The sequence below is a fragment of the Hemitrygon akajei genome, chromosome 15, assembly GCF_048418815.1.
Source record: "Hemitrygon akajei chromosome 15, sHemAka1.3, whole genome shotgun sequence".
NCBI lineage: Eukaryota > Metazoa > Chordata > Chondrichthyes > Myliobatiformes > Dasyatidae > Hemitrygon > Hemitrygon akajei.
The window spans coordinates 75,850,514-75,873,340 of record NC_133138.1 but is presented as its reverse complement, the minus strand read 5'-3'; the positions used below and the strand labels follow the sequence as shown (position 1 = coordinate 75,873,340).

At 39.1% G+C, this 22,827-nt stretch overlaps 1 protein-coding gene across 1 annotated transcript in view; it reads right to left on the bottom strand.

Annotated features, from left to right (window-relative positions):
• Nucleotides 1-22,827, bottom strand: part of LOC140739475 (matrin-3-like) — a 65,499-nt gene that overhangs the window by 21,123 nt on the left and 21,549 nt on the right. Inside the window, exons 3-6 of the mRNA XM_073067811.1 lie at nt 8,817-8,878; nt 8,484-8,522; nt 5,976-6,091; nt 1,873-1,946 (exon numbers count right to left, since the gene is read on the bottom strand). Coding sequence (XP_072923912.1) covers nt 1,873-1,946; nt 5,976-6,091; nt 8,484-8,522; nt 8,817-8,878 — 291 coding nt within the window. The remainder of the gene's footprint in view (nt 1-1,872; nt 1,947-5,975; nt 6,092-8,483; nt 8,523-8,816; nt 8,879-22,827) is intronic.

The window sequence follows — 22,827 nt, the reverse complement described above, 5'->3', positions numbered from 1 at the left end:
GGATTTTAGGCCGCACCGCTACTTTTAAATATACATACGTATCGGTAACACAAATTACGTTGCATATACTTTTTTACTGAACAGCACGAACAACATTCCAATATCTCCTAGCGACTGGTAAAAATATATATATTGCAGCCTACCAGGAAAAGTTATTGATCGACTTTAACTTAAAAGCAGCGTTTTCGATCGGGTCTAATCGGGTCTGACGCTTGCGCAATGCGATCGGGTCTAATCGGGTCTGACGCTTGCGCATTGCGATCGGGTCTAATCGGGTCTGACACGCTTGCGCAATGCGATCGGGTCTAATCGGGTCTGACGCTTGCGCATTGCGATCGGGTCTAATCGGGTCTGACACGCTTGCGCAATGCGATCGGGTCTAATCGGGTCTGACGCTTGCGCAATGCGCTCGGGTCTAATCGGGTCTGACGCTTGCGCATTGCGATCGGGTCTAATCGGGTCTGACGCTTGCGCATTGCGATCGGGTCTAATCGGGTCTGACACGCTTGCGCAATGCGATCGGGTCTAATCGGATCTGACGCTTGCGCAATGCGATCGGGTCTAATCGGGTCTGACACGCTTGCGCAATGCGATCGGGTCTAATCGGGTCTGACGCGCTTGCGCAATGCGCTCGGGTCTAATCGGGTCTGACGCTTGCGCATTGCGATCGGGTCTAATCGGGTCTGACGCTTGCGCAATGCGCTCGGGTCTAATCGGGTCTGACGCTTGCGCATTGCGATCGGGTCTAATCGGGTCTGACGCGCTCGGGTCTTGCTTCGAGTATTTTCCATGTTGATGAGGGTGAGTACAAATGACTGATTTACAATAATTTAATTGTGAAAGTGCGCTTGATTTATCGTACAATTTCATTGGACCTCTGTGAACTACTCATCAATTTTATTGGTCTACTGTTACGAGGCAAAATGTTTACGAGGCGGCATGGAAAAAAAACCATGTATTAGCCGCTCTGGATTATAGGCCGCAGAGTTCAAAGCTGTTCAAAATGTGGGAAAAAAGTAGCGGCTTATAATCCGGAATCTACGGTAGTTATAATGATGAGCTTTCAGCTTTGCATCCATTCTCTCCATCCCATCCCCCTCAGACTAACTTTACTTCCTAGCAAAGCTGACAGCTTGATAGCATGTTACATGTTGTGGAAAACTTCAAAACATATGTCAGTGTCATCACTAATCCACTTACTTCCACAGCAGTAAAGCTGCTCAACATTGCCCATGTTTCATCCCTTACACTATTAAATCCTTCCATGCATCTGTTACTTTTTTGACCACTCCAATACATTGTTGGTCAGGTACTCTTCTTAAACTCTCAATAAACTTCAGCTTATTCAAATCTCTGTTAATGTTAAATTAGCTTGACCATTACCCTGGAGTTCATATTCTATAACATTGCATCGGCAGTGTGCCCCTACAGCAGAACCTATATCCATCTCTGACCCACTGCAACCTTAGAAATGTATATTCATTCAATCCTGACTGCTCATGTAGGCTGAATTTTTAAAATGTTTCAACACCAGGGACCACATCCTTAACTCTAGAATCCCTATCTAAACCTCCCTGCTTCACTACTTCAGCAATAAATCACTTTAGGTTTTTGGACATCTTTCCCAGTAACTTCTTGTGTAGCCATGCAACATCTTGGGTGAAGTACCTTTGGACACCTTATCATTTATCTACATAAATGCAAGTCAATATTGCTGATAACAGTAGATATTTCATTTACACCAACTTTGTCGAACTCCATGCAACACTGTAAAAAGATTGCAATTTTGCTCATCTATTATATGATTAGTTCAGGCCTGTGGAAAATTAAACATAATGTTAAAACAGGTTGACAAGAATATGAAACACTAACCATTCGGAGGGGCTTCTTTATTCTCTGAAGGTTGTTCCCTTGCTTGTTATCCATAGGACCTTTCCTATTGGATGCTGAAACAGAAAGAATCACCTAATAGACAGCTCCTCTATTTATTACTCAATTTTTAAAATATTTTTATTCTTGAAATAACAAAACCAAATGTAGAAGGCTTTGATGAAAAGTATGTCAGGCCTCACATTTCAAATGACAGAAATAAACAACAACAACTGCATAGTTTGAACATTTATGCAACAGTTTTGATGATTGGTAAAGCAGGGTATTGATGGCAGGAGATAAAACATGTCATTAAATGCTCAAGAGATTATATATTTTGCTTTCCCCTAACAGCTGTGTGGCATAGATCTGACTTGTTACTGATGAAACCAAACTGGAATGAATTCCAGTGTGTTGGCATTATCTCAGCCATTGCAAATAGATCTGAACACTACGTAATTCACATAGTTATCAGCAGGCAATCAACTTGACCACATAATAGAGAAAAGAGAACTGATGAATTTTGATTACGACAAATGGGTATAGATCATTCCTGTTCTATAATGACGACAGAGCAGAGGCGGCTGAAGTTTCTGGAAATAGTTCAGAAGGTGCAGGAGAGGTATGTCCCACAGAAGTAGTTCTCAAATGGCAGGGGTAGTCAACTGTGGCTGAAAAGGGAAGTGAAGGACTGCATAAAGGTCAAGGAAAGGGCATATAACATAGCAAAAGTGAGTGGGAAGTTATATAATTGGGAAGCTTTGAAAATCCATCAAAAGGCAACTAATAAAGCTGTAAGAAGACAAAAAATGAAATATGAGGGCAAAATTTCAATTATGTAAAAGGGGGGGGGGGTGAGAGTTGATATTGGATCACTGGAAAATGATGCTGGTGTGGTAGTAAGGAGCCACAAAGAAATGGTAGATTAACTTGATGAGTACTTTGCATCCGTCTTCAATGTGAAAGACACTAGCAGTGTGCCAAAGGTCCATGAGTGTCATTGCTATTACAAAGGAAAAAGTGCTAGGGGAACTTAAGGTGGATAAGTCACCTGGACCAGATGGACTACATCCCAGAGTCCTGAGAGAGATTACTGAAGAGGTAACAGATGCATTGGACATCACCTTTCAAGAATCATTTGATTCTAGCATAGTCTCAGAGGACTGGAAGATGAAACTGCATTCGGTATGAAGGGAGGAAGGCAAAAGAAAGTAAATTATAGGCCAGTTAGCCTAACCTCAGTGGCTGGCATTATTAAGGATGAGGTTTTGGAATACTTGGAAACTAATGGCAAGTCAAAGTCAGCATGGTGTCTGTAAAGGAAAATCTTGCCTAACAAATCTGTTAAGAGTTCTTCGAGGAAGTAACAAGCAGGGTGGACAAAGGAGAGGGAGTGGATGTCACTTACTTGGATTTCCAGAAGGCATTTGACAAGGTGCCACACATGAGGCTGCTTAACAAGGTAAAATCCTATGGTGTGTGTTACAGGAAGGACAGAGGAATGGCTGACAGGCAGGAGGCAGCAAGTGGGAATAAACGGGGTCTTTTCTGGTTGGCTGCCAGTGACTAGCGGTATTCCTCAGGGGTCAGTATTGGGACCACTACTTTTCACATTGTTTGTCAATGATTTAAATAGTGGAATTGATGGCTATGTGGCAAAGTTTGCGGATGATTCAAAAATAGGTGGAGTAGGTAGTGATGAGGAAGCAATGCGTTTGCAGCAGAACTTTAGACATATTGGAAGAATGGGAAAAAATGTGGCAGATGGAATGCAGTGTTGGGAAATGTATAATACATTTTGGGAAAAAGAACAATAGAGTGGACAATGATCTAAATGGGGAGACGGTTCAAATACTAGAAGTGCAGAGGGACTTAAAAGTCCTTGTGCAAGACTCGCAGGTTAATTTACAGGTTGAGTCTGTGGTAAAGAAGGCAAATGCACTGTTATCATTTATTTCAAGGAGAACAGAATATAAAAGCAAGGAGATAATGCCGAGCCTTTACAACACAAGACACTAGTCAGGCTGCACTTGGAAGTATTGTCAGCAGATTTGGGCCCCATACTCAGAAAGGATGTGTTGTCATTGGATAAAATCCAAAGGAGGTTCACAAGGATAACTGTGGAAATGAAGGGGTTAACACATGACTGGTAGTTTTGGGCCTGTACTCACTGGAATTTAGAAAAATACTGAGGGCTCTCATTGAAATCTACCAAATGTTGAAAGGACTAGATAAGGTGGATTTGGAGATGATGTTTCCTATGGTGGGGGGTATCCAGAACTAAAGGGTACAGCCTCAAAATGGAGGGTGTAGTGAGTAGTGAATCTGGAATGCTCTGCCACAGACTGCTGTGGAAGACAAGTATGTTGGTATATTTAAAGCAGAAGTTGATTGTTCCCTGATTGGTCAAGGCATCGAATGATATACCGAAAAGGCAGGTGTATGGGGTTGAGTGGGATTCATGATAGGTCATGATGGAATGGCAGAAACTTGATGGGCTGAATGGCATAATTCCACTTCTATGTCTTATGGGCATCATGGGGCAGAGATGTCTGTGCTCCAGTATAAGCTATTTTCCTAACAAGTCACTACAGGAGAGTCAAACATAAAAATGAAGAAAGGGTCTCCCTCCCTTTATATATTTAAATAAACTGCCTCACTGTAGCAAGACTAATAAGATCAAACTGAGTTTGGGACTGATACAATGAGATTTAGCTAATGAAAGGCAAATGTATTTGTCTTGTTAATTTCTTGGTTCCTCAAAAAGCATCCAAAAAATTGCAACTACTTTCTGTCAACTAAAAACTGATTTTGTTTATTATGTAACTTCACATTAATTTGTTATGAAGTCAATAGGAAGTTAAATTTACCTAGAAGCAGTGGCAGATTCTGAATAATCAGTATTCTCCTCTGCAAGACCAATAAAATCCTACAATAATGGGTCCATCAATTAAATAAATTCCTAGATTGGTTAATTTCAAATTGCATATCTAGTTGAATTTTATCAAGAGAAAATCCTAGTATTTGTATTCATTTCCTTCTTTCGCGGTTTCTAAATTTCCATTTATTTTTCTACAAATGAAGCGAATACAGTCGGCCCTCCTTATCTGCGAGGGATTGGTTCTGGGACCCCTCGTGGATACCAAAATTCGCAGATGCTCAAGCCCCTTATTCAACCTGTCTCAATACGGTGGATCATAGGACCCAGCGGAACCCCAGACCTTATTTAACCTGTCTCAGTGTGGTAAACATTAGGACCTGGCGGCAGAGATTGGAATCTGCAGGGTTTCTGTTCACAAAAATAATCACAATCACGATTGAAAATAAAGTGATCAGAAAGAGGTGAAAGGCCATCAATCATTGGAAAAGCGTTAGGCTATGTTGCTCAACAATCGGAACAATTTTAAAGGATAAAGTGAGAAAGGCTCTACCCGATGAAGCCTATAATTATTACTAAGCAATGCAGTGGTTTAATTATTGAGTTTGGGTTTTTGACCCTCCACATCAATCCGGCACGGTGGAGAGCGCACTCAAAAGCGGCCTGTCACTGGATTGAACTTGGGAACTTCTGTTCCCAAGCCCGGCACTGAAACATACGTTCTTAAGTGTTTTATATGCATAGAAAGGTAAAATATATACTATATACTAAGACAAACGTTTGACTAACTGACACTAAATAATACTGGATGTACCTGTTCTGACTTACTTAGTAAGAGAACTTCCGATTTTTTAAATCCCGATCCACGATAACCCATGCACATCCTTCCGTATACTTTAAATCATCTCTAGATTACTTATAATATCTAATACAATGTAAATGCTATGTAAAATGGTTGTTATACTGCATTGTTTAGGGAATAATGAAAAGAAAAAAAGTTTGCACACGCTCGAACAACAAGTGCTGGAAGAGCACTTCCGGGTTTTCGCGATTCGCAGTTGGTTGAATTCACGCATGTGGAATTCGCGGATAAGGAGGGCCGACTGTATTCCACAGTTGTAGTAATGTATTTAAAAACTGGATATAACAGAGGACAAGTTTCCAGCAAAGCATGTGATATTAAAAAATTAAAATGACAAAGTATATTTTAAGAGCCAAAGATCATTACCCCCATGTGATTCCATTCCTCCTAGCCCTCTGTTGGATGCAAGTAAGGATCCAGATGGTGGAGGCCCCAAAATACCAGGAGCCAGATTTGTTGACTGCAGAACAAGTGGATCGCCCCTAGAAACAATACGGAGGGCTTTACACAAAGATCACACAAAAATCAGGAAGAAATTTCAACTAAAAAGACATCCCAATATTCAAATACTAAAACAAGTAGTTATAATGAAAAAAAATGGACTTAACGCAACATAATGTCTGAACTTTTTAAACTGGGTGTATAGAAAAAATGAAGTGGGACTATTGGTTGGTTAAGGCAGATATTAATTAAAAATTCACCTAGATTTGCATCCCTATTTTTTAAATGGAAAAAAGCATTAGCTCCAAACACACTTCAGTCAACAAAACAGAGAACTTAAAAATCTAACATAAGCAATGTAAATACCAGAAACACTCAGATTTAGCTGGCTCCTTAAGATTGTTATAGCCAGGGGTGGTAATGGAAGCAATGCTCCCAATGATGTGCGCCTCAAGTAGCCTCTGAAAACCAAGTCCAGCTCCTGGCCTTCACGTGTGGCTTAGTTACTAAGTCCAACAGAACTGTTTCTACTGACAGGAGAAGAGGCAAAAGCAAGTTACTGGCGCCTTAAAATCAGTTGCTTCGGGCCAAATGGGGCTTGTTTGCTGTAGCTAGCAACTCGTCTAGGAGAAGGAAAACTCTGATCTCAAACCTCCACTGCCTTGCAGCTATACCCACTCATGAGGGAGGCTTCAGGAGTAAACCCCAGGGGTAAAATCTGGAGCAGGAGTCCCTATGGCAGTCCTACATTGAGTTCAATGTTGACTGGCAACTCATGCAACGCTGCTGTATCGGTCTCTGCCGTTCATCAGATGGGTAGAGATGGGAGCTTTCCACATGGGCAACAGCTTGCTCTCCATATCATAATGCCCAGGCTTGCTTATCTAGACAGTGAGGACACAATATCCATGGTCAACTCTGACCAATGAAGGCCCTCACCTCATCTCAGATTTAGCTGCAAAATAAATTCTGCAAACAGGTCTAAAAGCAGTTTCACAAATAACTGATAAATATTAAATGCATACTATTTTAAATTCCTTTTTAAATATGCTGTTCACAAACAACACTAGCTTATGCAAAATGCACTATTGCAAAAGCCATCTGAATCCAATTATACTGAGGTAGCACCGGCTATTCAAAAATTTGCAACTATTTGGTATATTACAACAGGTTGATATTGTTGTGGACAGTGTAGAAGGTTATGAAGGGTTACAATGGGACATTAAGATACAGAGCTGAGCAGAGAAGCAGCAGATGGAATTCAACCTGTGAAATGGTTCATTTTGGAAGGTTGAATTTGAAAGCAGAATACAGGGTTAATGGCAGGATTCTTTTCATGGAGGAACAAAGGGATCTAGGGAGTTACTCAAAGTTGCCACACAAATTGATAGGATTGTAATAAGGCCTTCATTTGTTAGGGGCCGCGAGGTAATGTTGCAGCCTTATGTTGATCTTGGAGCAAGTTACAAGACTGTCACAACTTCATGGCCCGATGGGTCCGTTTTCAAAAGAATAATGTAGATTATGGTACCTATCAAACATTTTTATTTGTCAGTCTCCAAAAAATAATAATCATTCAATTAACACTTATCATGTCAAGTGCCTGGCCCTTCGGGCATGCTCATGTCAAAAATAAACAATAATGTATGTTTTTATTATAAGTTAGCTTATGATCCTTCAAACCTTCCACATCTTAACCAATGAAGAAGTGAATGCATGTGCAAAACAAAGGTTATTTTTCATATTTAGCTTTTACTACAAATGATGTGAGGAGCTTATCTTCAATCCACTACATAGAGCGATCCACTGCATTACATATGCAATTGTTTTCATTAGTTTTTCTGCATCTTACTTTAACAAGGATTTTCCCAAACTTGCTTGGTTTACACTGCAAGAACCCTATATATAAAATAGATCAGATGTTTTTAACCATGAGTTAGGACCTGCCTATAATTGGCACAAAAGCAATAGTGGATATTGTGAGTAAGATTTTCTACTGCAACTCAGCAAATAGGAATTACAGAATGCTCAAAGGATGAAAATTTAAGTCTTGGCAATGATATTATGCTGAGTATGCCAGATAATGAGCACCTGCACTTTAAAACCATTTTTAACAAGGAAGGTTAAACATCCTGGACATGGAAAGATCGCTCTGCTGACAGACCAGTGCTCGAAAACAACAGTGCCTTGCAACGGAAATTATCTCAATAGGCATGCTTTGTAAAGACAGCTTATCCCAACCATTCTGAATCCCAGATAACTTGTATGAAATGCTCATATCATTTTAAGTTCACCAATAGAAAAAAATTATGGAAGGATTATATTCCACGATAGATTAAAAAACACCCTTCCCTCAATACTTTCAAAACCATAGAATAACTGGGCTGAACTCATACTAAGTAATGCCTGTGAGTACAAGGAACAAATACTTACAATTGAGGTTGGAAAGCATCTGGATTCCATTCTGGGTATCTAGAAATAAAGACATAATCACAGAACAAAACTCTCAATTGTTACTGTAAATAAAACATTTAACCAGAAATGCAGATGACATGCAACCAACCTTGAACACTGAAATATTATAAACAAATATCACAAATATAAAACACCTTCAACTGTGTAACTTCCACTTCACTTTACATTTTTACAATTTAAATTATACATGGTTTCTTATTTACTAATCACCGAGTGAAAGTTATGTGAATAAATACATAATTTAATAAACATAATGTATAGCATCAGTAACGATCTAAAGAAACTCCATACATTTCCACAAGTAGATCACAAAGCCGTCTGTGTGTTGAACTGTTGATGTGCTGGTTCCAATCCTAAAAGGAGAAAAGATAACATGAATAAACACACTATTAATATAATTAAAACTTCTATGTGACTACTAATTTATCAGCTCAATAACCACAAACAGTGCTACTAGCTAAATGAAATGCATAATTACAAGATATTAAAAATAGTAAATTGTTTTTTCCTCATCAGCTATATTCTTTACAATTCAGATATGATTATACTTCACAGTAGTGAGGTCAAAGAAAACAATCTAGTTACAAATAAATTATATTTCTTACTCAAATCAAATTTCCTATCTTCTATCAGGACTGCTGGTTACAATTATACTTTCACTATCAGAACAAGATAAAGCAAAGATTTAAGTCGCCACTGAATACTTCAAATTCTACTTTTGGGATAGAGCTCAATATTTTCACCAATGTCCTGAAGAAGGTATTTCAATAATGCACGCTGTGCCATACAGAGTAGACCTGAAAGACAACATAAAGACAGAAACTAAAACAGCATCTATTTTCTTAACTCCTTCATGTGTCACTACATATAAACTTGTTGACCAAAACCATACTTCATATGTTATTTGCATTTAATATTCTGTGATAGTACTTGTGGATCTAAAAATTAAGAGCAAAGATATAACAGAGTTTGACTGCCGTAAAGTTTTAACTCTGTAAATGCTGGCACGCATGTATATAATAGATTGTGTTGGAGGGAGGCTGTGTGGGATTGTAAGGGAAGTTGCTGTGAAAGGTCGTGGAGATAGGTGACACAGCTCCCTTTAAAAACAGTTTTTAAAACTTTCTTGAACTGTCTGGTACACTTGTGTTAGATCATTTAACATTAGACTATCAACACGACTTAAAAGCCACATTATCTAACGCCACTCAAGCTTCTATTATATAGCAGAAAAAAAACATTAAACTTGTGAAAAAGGATCTAATGCTTTCGTGAAGGGTATGACAAATAAGCTCTTCTCGGGGCTTCCAGCTGGGTACAGGCATCGATTTTAACTGACATTTCGATTACAAACTCTGCCATCTTCACCAGGGATTATGCGTGGGCATGTCTAGTCCAGTGGTATATATACCCACGTCACATGTCCTTCCTGATTGGTTAGTCCTCATCCATTCAGGTATTCGCTGTGCAACCTTGTTTACAATCCAATTCCAGTTCTTTCTTACAGCAGGGCCTTCGCCTTTGTGAAAATTCTTTTTCTCTAGTTTTATTTCAATGGCTTCCTTCACCAGGCAGTCCCAAAAGCCACTGGCAAAGCAGTCTTGTACTGCTGAAGTCAATCCTATGGTAATCACAAATGCGATGTTCTGCTACTGTCAATTTCTCCGGGTAACCCAACCGAATACATCTCCTGTGCTCCTTGATGCAGATATCCACCATATGCCCCGATATATACTTATCCATATTCACAGGGAATCCTGTAAATACCAGCGGTCCTGAGTCCCAAATCATCAACCTGTGATAACCTGTAAGCTGTGATTTGTGCTTCCTTACAGGTTGCAGATGGTACTAACCCAATATTTCTTCAGAATCCTGGTGATCCTTCCAGAAACCATGAAAATATAGGAAGACAGGCAGTAGTGACAGGTTCCTTCTCGTTGTTAGGATTCCTGTATTCTTAATACCATCTTCAAATGCTCGTTATAAGGAGTTAGAAAGTGCTGGGTAGCTATTGAGTGCATTCTTTATGACAGTTAATTTCAGAGCGTAAATTTCAGATCCCCATTCCTCTTTAATGAAAGATTAACAGTGAGCCTGCTAGCTCTTTTTTTTGAATCTGATATAGCTGTAAGATAAAAATCTCATGGTGACACACCAATCCTCCAAACACAAATGTTTGCTTCCTCAGGTGATTAGACATTCTCCCATTTCAAGCACTGCATCAATTAAATAATGGGGCTGTCCAAGTGGCACCATGGCGTTCTCTTACCATCTGCTGCCACTACGTAGCAATTAAAAAGAGTTGCAGACGCAAGAAATCTGAAAGACAGAAACCAATGGAAGCACTCAGCTGCCCATGCTGCATCTGTGGAAGAAGGCTGCAGACTCCACATTAAAAGGGTGAGTATAGATTTTAAACAACCTTTATTCCTTCTTTAAGTCACAGCAAATTCATGGTTTCTCCATTCCTACCAGGAAATGGAGAGCCTAAGAAACCAAGCATCATCCACATTCCAAAGAGGGTATGCTTGTTGCACAAAACTCTTCATGCAGGAGCTCAGTTGAGAGAAAATGAGTTGACAGGTATAAGGTTGCTTCATACAAACATAGAAATTGTTACTTACAATTTGATTGCCATATCATCTACAAAATCTGCAGTGTTTCTCATAAAATTAGGAAGAGATTTCTTTCCTCCGTGAAAGGCATTATCAGAAGAAGGGAAAGATGGGGCAAGAAACACCATTATGAATTTGGTGTGAATAGGCAAAGTGATAGAGAAAAGCTTAATTAAGATGAGGTAAGCCTAGCCAGAAATATAAAACAAATACCGGTAGTAAGATTCTCTGATGATATTCATCAAGAGTTAAAGTAAGAGCTGTTTCTACAGTGTGCAAGTCTGGTGAACTGGCAAAGGAAAACAAGGACATGGCAGAGGAATTGAATTGATATTCTGTATCTGATGTAAATAATATCTCAAAATAGCTGTAGATCAAGAACTGGATCAAGAAAGTCAGGAGAATTCCAATCATTATGCATTATACTAAGGACACTGTTAGAATTGTGGATTGATAAGTTTCCAGGTGCAGTCAGATTTAGTTCAAAATGTCATTCTGTTGTGACAGTTGATGTACTGGGTTCAATAGGCTCTCCTTAATTGAAAAATAGCAAATGGAACCCCTTTATTCAAACAAAAAATGACAGAATACAAGAAACCAAGAGGCCAGTTTGTTGAAACTGTCTTTCAATAAATCTAGTCAATTATGTTTTTTGTTATATTTCAAAATTTACTTAATTGAGTTTCTTAAGGATTCAAAGCAACTGTTAAAAGCTTAAAAATATCTCAAACATTGCTTGAAAAAAGGTTCATAGATATATCAATCCTTCCTAAGGATTATACTCATTATACTCATGCTATAACCTAACTAGCAACTTGCACAATTCTAGCAATAATTTCCCTACTCGTGTACTCTATTCCCTCCAGGTAAATCAAGTATTCTTTCTTTTTACCTTCATCACCACATTTACCTTGTTGCTTACAGGGTCTGTGAATATAAACTCCAAAGATGTATGTCCCTCAGTACCTCTCAACATCTTACCAACATATGGGCAAGACATTCCAGGAGGTGGCCACCCAACGTATAGAGTTAAGCAGTCGATGAAAACATAGAAGAACCAGATTGTTGGTGGAACACCCTAACAGATACTTACTTCTGAATACCAGAGAAGACAATAACAAGGGTATATTATCAAACCTAATTTGCTACTTTCTTTAGAATCTGAGTTTTTAATTTCTTGTTCAAACTGCCATGATGATGTAGACGATGTCAAATACACAGTCCTCCAACAAAGACCTCAAAATTAAATCCTGTAGGACAGAGCCTTCATTTACAAATCAAACTGATTATCCTTAATTAACCAGTAGTCTTTGAACAGTGATTCATGCTGCTCTTTGGATTTTTCCCCCTATACATTTTCCATCATCTATGATAGGCTGGCCTTGAGGAGGAGAGGCTATTTGGCCCTTCAAGTCAAGGTTGCTGTTTAACACAATCATTGCTAACCAGCTGACTTAATTCCACATCTCTACTCTCCAATCTCCTTAATGTTTCATGTTAAGAAATTTATCCAGCTCCTTAAACATTCTCAGCAGCTTGGCATCCATTGTACTTCACAGCAGCAAATTAAACTGTGAAGAAATTTATGACCAAGTCCAAAATCTCTCACCCTGTAAACTCTTGCTCCAGATACCCCAGCTAAGAAAAACATCCACCCCACATTAACCACGGTCCAGAATTTTGATTGGTTCAGTCTCCCCTCATACAGTAGCCATACCATTCAATGCATCAGTCTGATGAACCTACACTTCAATCTTTCCAAAGTATTCATTGTATTTGTTCTTAGGCAAGAAGGCACACATACAAACTGCTGGAGGAACTCAACAGTTCAGACAGCATCAATGTACAGGAATAAACAGTCGACATTTTGGGCTGAGATCCTTCATCAGGATTGGAAAGGAATGGGTAAGAAGCTAGGATAACGTGTTGGTGGGAAAGAGGAAGAACTACAAGCTGGCAGGTGATAGATGGGAAGGAGGGTAATTGTGGGGGAGAGGCTAGGAGGTGATAGGTGAAAGAAGGGTTGAAGAAGGAATCTGATAGGAGAGGACAGTGGATCATGCGAGAAAGGGAAGAAAGGGCAGATAGAGGTGATGGACATGTAAGGGGAAAGGGTATTTATTGTGATATAGCACAGAATAAGCCCTTCCAGCCCTTTGAGTCACACCGCCAGCAATCCCCCGATTTAATCCTAGCCTAATCACAGGATAAATTACAATGACCAGCTAACCTACCAACCAGTACTTCTCTGCAAAATCTCTTATGCTTATGAACATAATACTACTCCATGTGGTTTCACCAAGGCACTGTTAAATTGTATGAAGACACCCTGCTCCTGAACTCAATTCTTGCTGTTCTGGCTAATGTGTCGATGTAACATTTGCAGTCTTATTGCCTACTGTACCTTAATGTTTGCTTTTGGTATCTAATACATAAGGACACCCATGTCTACTTATACATTAATACTTACCAACTAAACACTATTTAAATATTAAATGTTCCTTTTCTGTTTTACCAACCAAAGTGAATAATGTCACATGATACTGCATCTGATGTTTCACCCACTCCCTCAATCTTGTCTAAATTACCTGAGGCCTGCTTCCTCCACCCAATTCTGTCAATGGCAAACTTCCAAATGCTACTAATTCACTGGCATTTATTATGAATAGCTGAGGCCCAGCCATGAATCCATGTACCATCCAACTAATTCCTGCCACCAGTTATTCTTACCCTGTTTTCAGTACATTAAACAATATTCAACCCATGCCAACGCTCCCAATATCATGCTTTAACTTCTTGAGGCACTTTTGTCAAAATTTTTCTAAAAATTCAGGAGCACAAGATCTACTCATTCCACTGTACATCCTGGTAAAATTGTCAAATACACAATTTACAATCTATGTTGAATTTATCATTTCTGAAGTGTCCTGTTATCTCATTATTTATTACACCTCTAGCATTTTCCCCACAAGTAATGATAGGCTAATTGGTCTGTACTTCTGTCCTCCCATTCTTAAATATTGGAGTTACCGTAGATTCCGGACTACAGAGCGCACCTGATTAAAAGCCGCAGGCTCTAATTTTAGAAAGAAAATCAATTTTGTACTTGTACAAGCCGCACCGGATTTTAAGCCGCAGGTGTCCCACGTTGTAATATGAGATATTTACACAGAAAGATATTACACGTGAGGATTTTTTAACTTTTAATTAAATCTGTATGGTAACATAAACAAATACATATTGCAAATGCTTTTTTTCGAACCGTGCCTGTAACACGGCTACTTTTAAATATACATACGTATCGGTAACACACAAATTACGTTGCGTATACTTTTTTACTGAACAGTGCACGAACAACATTCCAATATCTCCTAACGACTGGTAAAAAAATATATACTGCAGCCTACCAGGAAAAGTTATTCATCGCCTTTAATTTAAAAGCAGCGTTCTCGCGCGGGTCTAATGCGCTCGCCCCCTCCTTTCCATTTATCGCAAACCGGTATTTTCCCCACAAGACGCGGCGAAACCGGATGTGACGTCATAGCATCCCGGGATGTAGTACAGAAAACAAATATACTTAAAACACTTCTAACTTTAACTAGAAAATACTAACAAATGAATTACTAAGCGAAAATATTATAAACTAAATAACTGCCATAAAGGCAGCACAATGCTTTTCTTCGAGTGTTTTCCATGTTGATGAGGGCGAGTACAAATGACTGATTTACAATAATTTAATTGTGAAAGTGTACTTGATTTATCGTACAATTTCATTGGACCTCTGTGAACTACTCATCAATTTTATTGGTCTACTGTTACGAGGCAAAATGTTTTTGGCGGCATGAAAAAAAACCATGCATTAGCCGCACCGTAGTAAAGGCCGCAGTGTTCAAAGCTGTTCAAAGCGTGGGGAAAAAGTAGCGGCTTATAATCCGGAATCTACGGTATATTATCACTATCTGACATACTAAAAATAATTCACAATCTACAAAATTCCGGCAATCAATTCATAATGGGAAATAGAGAAGTGGAAAAAGGATTAATGATCTGATACTAGGGATGACATTTGATAAAGACTGGATTCTTTAGACTTATATTCAGTAGAGCAGACAAGAATGCAAAGGGATCTCATTAACAGGACTTCAAGATTCCAACAAATCTAGACATACAAGTACAGGAAGTGAAAAATCAACAAAAACTGCAAATGCTGTAAATCTGAAATAACAACAAAAAATGATAGAAAAATTCAGCTACGAGCTCTGATGTTTTTCTTTCCAGAAATGTTACTTGATCTGCAGCAATTTTAATTTAATTTTTAAGTAGAAAAATTATGCTCACAATAGCTGGAGAGACTACAACCTAAGATACAGGGTACCAAGATCAGAAGCTATGTCTTCACCCAGGTGGTGGTGAAGATGAGAAATTCTGAGGACTGGAGAAAGCAGCGGAGGCTAAATTATTAAAATACATTCAAGAAGGGTATTTCACAATGGTCAAATGATATGAGGAAAAGGCAGGAACAGGGCAGTGAAGTGGATAAGTACCCATGAATGTGTTGAGTGATGGTCTAGCAGTCAGCAACATCCAAATTTTTTTTAGAACACTTTTAAGTTTCAATGCCTTCATTATTTCCACAGCTTGCTGCTCCATTACTGAGATGGCTATAGGGATTTATCAACTTAGGGTGTCATTAATTTCTCCAACACCATTTCTATTCTAATACCCCTTTACTTCCTCACCTTCTATTCCCCAACATTGCTTGCAGTTTACTTCTGTGCTCTCTGCGAAAACAGACTAAATAGTGATTTAATTGCTCTGAATTCATTATAAATTCTCCTGCTTCTGATTGTACAAGACCTGCACTCATCTTTTCATTTTCAGGCAACTTTAAAAGAGTTGTAATTTGCCCGTATGTTCCCAGTTAGCATGTACAAAGTAGGACAAAGAAAATCAAGTTTCTTTGTCCTACTTTGTCCAGTGACCACATCTTCTCAACTTTCAGGATATCTACAGATAAGGATAGGTATGGTCCTTGTGGGAGAGTTTTAAATTGGAGTAGGCCGAAATATGAGAACATTTGGCAGAAACTGGTAAGTGTTAATTAAGAACACCTTTTCTCTAGCAAGTTGACATCAAATATGTGGAGGGTGTTTTAAGATCAATTGCAGAGTACAGTAAATGCATGCTCCTGCTAGAAGGAAGGATGGGGATGCAAAAATAAAGAGAACATTAGATGTCCAGAGAGGTGATGAATTTAGTCAAGAAGGGGAAGTATGCAAAACTTCAAAAGTCAGGATCAAACTAACCTCAAGGAGTTTAAGGAAGCCAGAAAAGAACTCAATAAGGGAATTAGGAAAGCTAAGAGGGGCATGAACAGTCCTTGGCAGGTAGGATTAAGGTGAATCCCAAGGCATTCTGTACATACATCAAGAGCAAGAGGATAACTAGGTAGGACCACTTAAGGATAAAGGGAGAATAATTGTTTGGATGCAGAGAATGTAAGTGAGGTATTTAATGAGTCTTTGCTTCAAAATTTACCAATAAATAAAAAGATATGGAGGACCAGTAGGTCAGTGTTGAGAGTATAAATACGTTGGGGCAAAATTGGTAGAGTTGCAGAGAAATGGCAAATGAAGTTTAATCCAGATAAATGTGAGATGTTGCACCTTGGTAGGCAAATGCAAGGAAACAGTACACTGTAAAGGGCAAGATCTTTAACAGTGTTCTGAGCAGACAGATCTTGGGGTCCGATGTCATAGCTCGTTGAAAGTGGCTACACAGGTTGATAAGGTGGTAAAGGAGGCTTATGAAATGCTTGCTTTTATTAGTTGAAGCACTATTCAAAAGTCAAGAGGTTATTTTGCAACTTTATAAAACTCTGGTTAGGCAACATCTGAAGTACTGCATACAGTTTGAGTCACCGTAGTATAGGAAGGATGATAAGGCTTTGGAGAGGGTGCAGATGAGATTTACCAGGATGCTGCCTGGTTTAGAGGTCATGTGCTATCATGCAAGTCTGGATAAACTTGAGTCGTTTTCTCTGGAGCACCGGAATCTGAGGATAGAAGCTTATAAGAGTATGAGAGGCATAGACAGGAATGTATCTGTTTCCCAAGGTTGAGATGTCTAAAACCAGGTGTCATGCATTTAAGGTTAGAGGGGTGTAGGGTCAAGAGTGATGTGACAGTAAGTTTTTTTTTAACTCAGTCACTGGATGCCTGGAATGCACTGCCTGATAAGGTGGTAGAGGCAAATACATTAGAAGCCTTTAAGGAACACTTGGATAGGCACATGGATGTAAGGAAGATGAGGAATATGGAGATGGTGCAGGTAGGCAGGATTAGTGTTTGGGGGTTTTTGATTTGCTTTTTAGCTAGTTCGGCTCAACACTAGTTTGAATGGCCTGTTCTTGCGCTGTACTCTTCTATGTACTTTGATGATATCGAAACTACTCCCAATCCTAGGTTTGCTACTTTCTTTGAGATTCTATAAGGTTTCTCTTTGGATTTAATACTCTCCTTAATTTCCCATCACACTGGTAGCTGGATTCTGAGGAGGTGGGTTAGTGAGGCCTCTGATGGCTTTATGCTTGCCTTCAACATGAGCCCTCAATACTTATTTCATGTGGATGCTCAATGAATTCTGCAAAAAAAACATTAATTTATCATAACATGAATATTGAGTTGCTCCCACATGATAGACTGATTAGTTATTTTCATTAACGAGCAAGTGGTCACTGAGTGCAGAACACAGAACTCTGCTACCTGAATTTACTCACTTCCTTCATATGAAATAAATGAAAATTAAAATTTGATGCTCAGAAAGATAAGGAATGCAACGTCAAAAATTTCAGCCAAAATACATATAATCCTTATGTCATTTAGATGAAACTAAAATGGGAAACTGCAATATCAACACCTGTAATTAATAAGCCCACAAAAGTTTTGAGTAGATTGGTAAAATAATGACATTAAGTTAACATCAATTAAGTTAAACCAAATTACCTGCAAGAAAGCCAGTTCACTGGAAGTAATCAAGGCCTAGTTCGTATTTTAATATTCGCAAATACTCAAAAGTAAATTTGAAATAATGACATAAAATATTTACATTTAGGGTAGAATTCAATAAATATTTCAATTAAATATTTATGACAAATTTTTAAAGGAATAGCCACGTTTAACTAGTGGTTGTCAAATTATAGTTTGTTAAAATTATAAACTCAAAGATTTATTAATACTTCCTTCATAGTTTAGATTTTCTTATCAACCAGATTTTAACATTTCTCTTATGTTACTTTGCTATAACACAGGCATATTCTTTCCCTAAAACCTGCTGGCCTACAACAGCAAATAACAAGCTGCTGCAGTTTGCCTGATAAAAATCATTGTGAGAAGCAAATTCAAAAGCAGGACCAAAACAAACCAGTCTTATAGCTTATAAAATAATACTACAAATATATTGAACACATCAGTATTTCAATGCAATGAAAGCTTTACAAGACTGGATGGTCAGTAATAAAGGCCTCAAAGACTGAAGCTGCACCTATGGACAAGAGAAAAATAAATCCAAATCTAAATGTCACGTGAAATATCAAAGAAAGAATGCATGTTATCTTCACAAACAAAATCAAAAACATTACATTGGTGCTGCTTCATGCATCCATGCTGAGCTAATCAATTTCATCAAATTTGCCTCCAACATCCACCCTGCCCTTAAATACACTTGGTTCACAGTCCATTTTTGACACCTCTCTCCCCTTTCTTGATCTCTCTGCCTCCAAGCCTGGAGACAAACTGCCTACCAATATCTTTGTCTTGTATTTATGTTTCATCAAAACCTTCCTCCTCTTATACTCTATGTTCCAGCTAATTGAGTTGAGCAAACTTTACACCATCATTACTCAACTGTACAACCACCATCAGGCATGCTTAGTCCCCCTTGTTCCTCAATATCACTCAGAACCCCATCATTCATGGTGTACATGTCGCCCTCATAAAACCTCCCAAAATGTACTACCTCACATTTACTAGGATTAAGTTCTGTCTGCCATCACTGTGCCCAATTTATCAGATTACTCTATTACATAGGATTACCCTTCTGCTATCAACACCACTACCAATTTTCATGTTATCTGCAAACTTGCTAACTGTATCTCCGAATTTTATATCCAAATCATTAATGTAGCACTGACCCCTGTGATGCAGCTCTGGTCACAGAGTTCCAAGCATAAAAGTAACCATTCACCATCACCCTTAGTCTCAAGAGGGTTGATTATCAAGACAATTGCCATTTTGCCTTCATTCCCATTGGCTCAAATACTGGACCACAACTCTCAAATGATACCCTGTCAAAGCCCTTTCTGGTGTGTGCTGCCCTCATCAGCAGCTTGTTACATAGAAAATCTACAGCATATTACAGCCCCTTTGGCCAACAATGTTACGCTGACCATGTAACCTACTCTAGAAACTGCCTAGAATTTCCCTAAGGAATAGCCCTCTGTACTTCTAAGCTCCATGTACCTAAGAGTCTCTTAAAAAGATCCTGTTGTATCCACCTCTACTATCTTCACTGCCAATGCATTCTATGCACCCACCACTCTGTGTGAAAAGCTTACCTCTGACATCCCCCTTGTACCTACTTCCAAGCACCTTAAAACTACATCCCCTCATGTTAGCCATTTCAGCCCTGGGAAAAAGCCTCTGGTTATCCACATGATCAATGCCTCACATCATCTTATACACCTCTATCAGGTCACCTCTCATCCTCTGTCACTCCAGAGAGAAAAGGCCAAGTTCACTCAACTTATTCTCATATAGCATACTCTCTAATCCAGGCAACATCCTTGTAAATCTCCTCTCCACTCTCACTATAGTATCCACATCCTTCCTGTAATGAGGTGACCAGAACTGAGCACAGTTCTCCAAGTGGGGTCTAACTAAGGTCTTATATAGCTGTAACATTACCTCACGGCTCTTGAATTCAATCCCACAGTTGACCATATGCCTTCTTAACAACATTGTTAACCTGTGCAGCAGCTTTGAGTGTCCTACGGACATGGGCCTCAAGATCTCACTGATGCTCCACAATGCCAAGAGTCTTACATTTATAAAAATAAAACTCAGACAGTATCTCCCATCATCAAAACCCTGATCAAGCTCCATCTTTCTAGATGCAGGTTAATCCAATCTAGTCACTTCAAGGGCTATAGTATTAACTGGAATGAGCTGAGTGTGGAATGCAGCTGGGCAAGTTGAGAGTTACTGGGTGAGCAATCTGGGGACAGTTTATAAATAAACATAATTGTAAGCAGGAAATTAGAGCTTAATAGGAACTGGAGGGACAATGTGTGAATGGAATACAGATGTGTGCTCCACACAGGGTGCTAATGTGGATGAGATCTTAACTAAACTGAGAGCAACTGTATCAAAGCAGCATCCGATCAAATATGACACCATTGTCTAAACTGGAGTCAATGGAAATCAAAGAAAAACCCTCCACTGATTGGAATCATAGCTAGCACAAGGGAAGATGATTGTGGTGAGTGAAGGTCACTTAGCTCAGCCATAGGATCATTAAGCCCGCGTCCTATGCACAATCATCTTCAGCAACAACTGTCCTTCAGTTCCGAGATCAGAAGTAGGAATGTTCACCAATGACTGCACAAAGTTCAGCATCATTCGCAACTCCTCAGATGATGAAGCAGTCCCTATTTAAATATAGTAAAACCACCAATCTGCTAGACACCTGATGCAGGGTTCCAACACAAAATGTTGACAATCCCCACTCACCCAAAAGATGCTGCTGTTTGACCCTCAAGAAATTGTGCTGCTCCAGCTTCTAGCATCAGTAGTCTTGTGACTCCAACTACAGCAAGATCTGGACAAAAGCCAGGCTTGGGCTAACAGGTGGCAAGTAATATTTGTGGAACACAATTGCCAGGCAATGTCAATATTTGAGAGAAAATCCAGCAATCACTGCCTTACATTCAATGGCATTACCATCACTAAATTTTCCACTAGCAACACCGTGGGGATTACCAATAAAGGTTGGTGGTGTTGTAGATATTTGAAAACAGCAATAAGCAATGAAACGTTGTATGAAGAACACAAACTATCAATGCTTTGTTGTGAGGTGCTGGCAGACATGCTTTAAAGTGTTTTCCATTTCTGAAAGTTTTAATGAAGTGACTGAAAATAAGCCAAGTCCCTGTTTGCTTTATCAGTGCATTTTCTTCAAAAGTTTGAGGAGCCTTCAGATATAGTCAAGACCATTCAAAAGGGTAGACCGAACACCATATAATGCTAATTCACTGGAATTACGTCACAGAAATTGCATCATTGCATAATTAGTGTATGAGAATTGTATTAGCTAACAGTGTAATACTATAATAATGTGCAGGCCAGGCCCAGAAATACAGGTTTCCACCGCTATTCGAAGGTAGAGCGTTCCTATGAAACCTTTTCTAAGCCGAAATGCCATAAAGCGAAGAAGTAATTACCATTAATTTATATGGGAAAATTTTTTGAGCGTTCCCAGACCCAAAAAATAACCTACCAAATCAAACCAAATAACACATAAAACCTAAAATAACACTAACATATAGTAAAAGCAGGAATGATATGATAAATACACAGCCTATATAAAGTAGAAATATTGTACGTACGGTGTAGTTTCACTTATCAAACTCGGGAAGATAGTGAGCCAAAATCAATTTGGAGAAAAAAACCCAGCACAGTTAGCGAAAACAGGTACTAATGTAGGTCTTTTGTAACAGTGAGCTGTCGTAAAGCGAACATTCAAAAAACAGGGGCCACCTGTAACATGATTTCTTCAGTTCAGATTCCTCATGATATGCCAAATACATAAGTGTCACATTGCTTTTCAGCAACTACAACATGCCTCGAGCAAAGTCTAAGAGAACGGTGGGTTAGCAAGAGATAAGGTGGTTATGTGATCATTGTAATCAATTATGAGGCACTGAGGATCAAATGCTTATAATAAGCAATTAATTTCCTAAATTAAGTCGATAATCCCTCAGCTGTCCCCTTCCTACCAAGCAATTGCACCACCCCCTTTACCTTTATCACCCCTTTAGAAACTCCCACCGCCCTGGGTGGTGGTGTGTGGGGTTTGATATTGCCCACTTTGTGATGCCCTGCTGTGGAAAGTTGTTGTAGGTTAAAGCAGGACATTGATAGGATGTAGAGCTGTGTTGAGAAGTGGCAGATGAAGTTCAATCTGGAAAAGCATGAAGTGATATACCTTGGAAGTTTGAACCTGAAGGCAAAGTACATGGCAAATGACAGTATTCTTAGTGGTCTGGAGGAACAGAGGGATTTTGGGGTCCATAGCCCTCTCAAAATTGCAGTGCAAGTTCACAGGCCGGTTAGATGGTGTATGGTGTGTTGGCCTTCTTCAGTCAGGGGATTGAGCTCAAGGTAATGTTGTAGCACTACAAAACCGTGGTTGGACCACACATGGAAAATTGTGTTTAGTTCTGGTCGCTTCATTATATGAAGGATGTAGAGGTTTTAGAGAGGGTGCAGAGGTATTTGCCAGGATGCTGCCTCGATTAGAGACTATTATCATGTGGACAGTTTGAGTGAGCTAGGGCTTTTCTCTTTAGAAGACTTGACAGAGATGTAAAGAGGTTTATATATTGAATGGACAGAGCAGCCAGCATGATA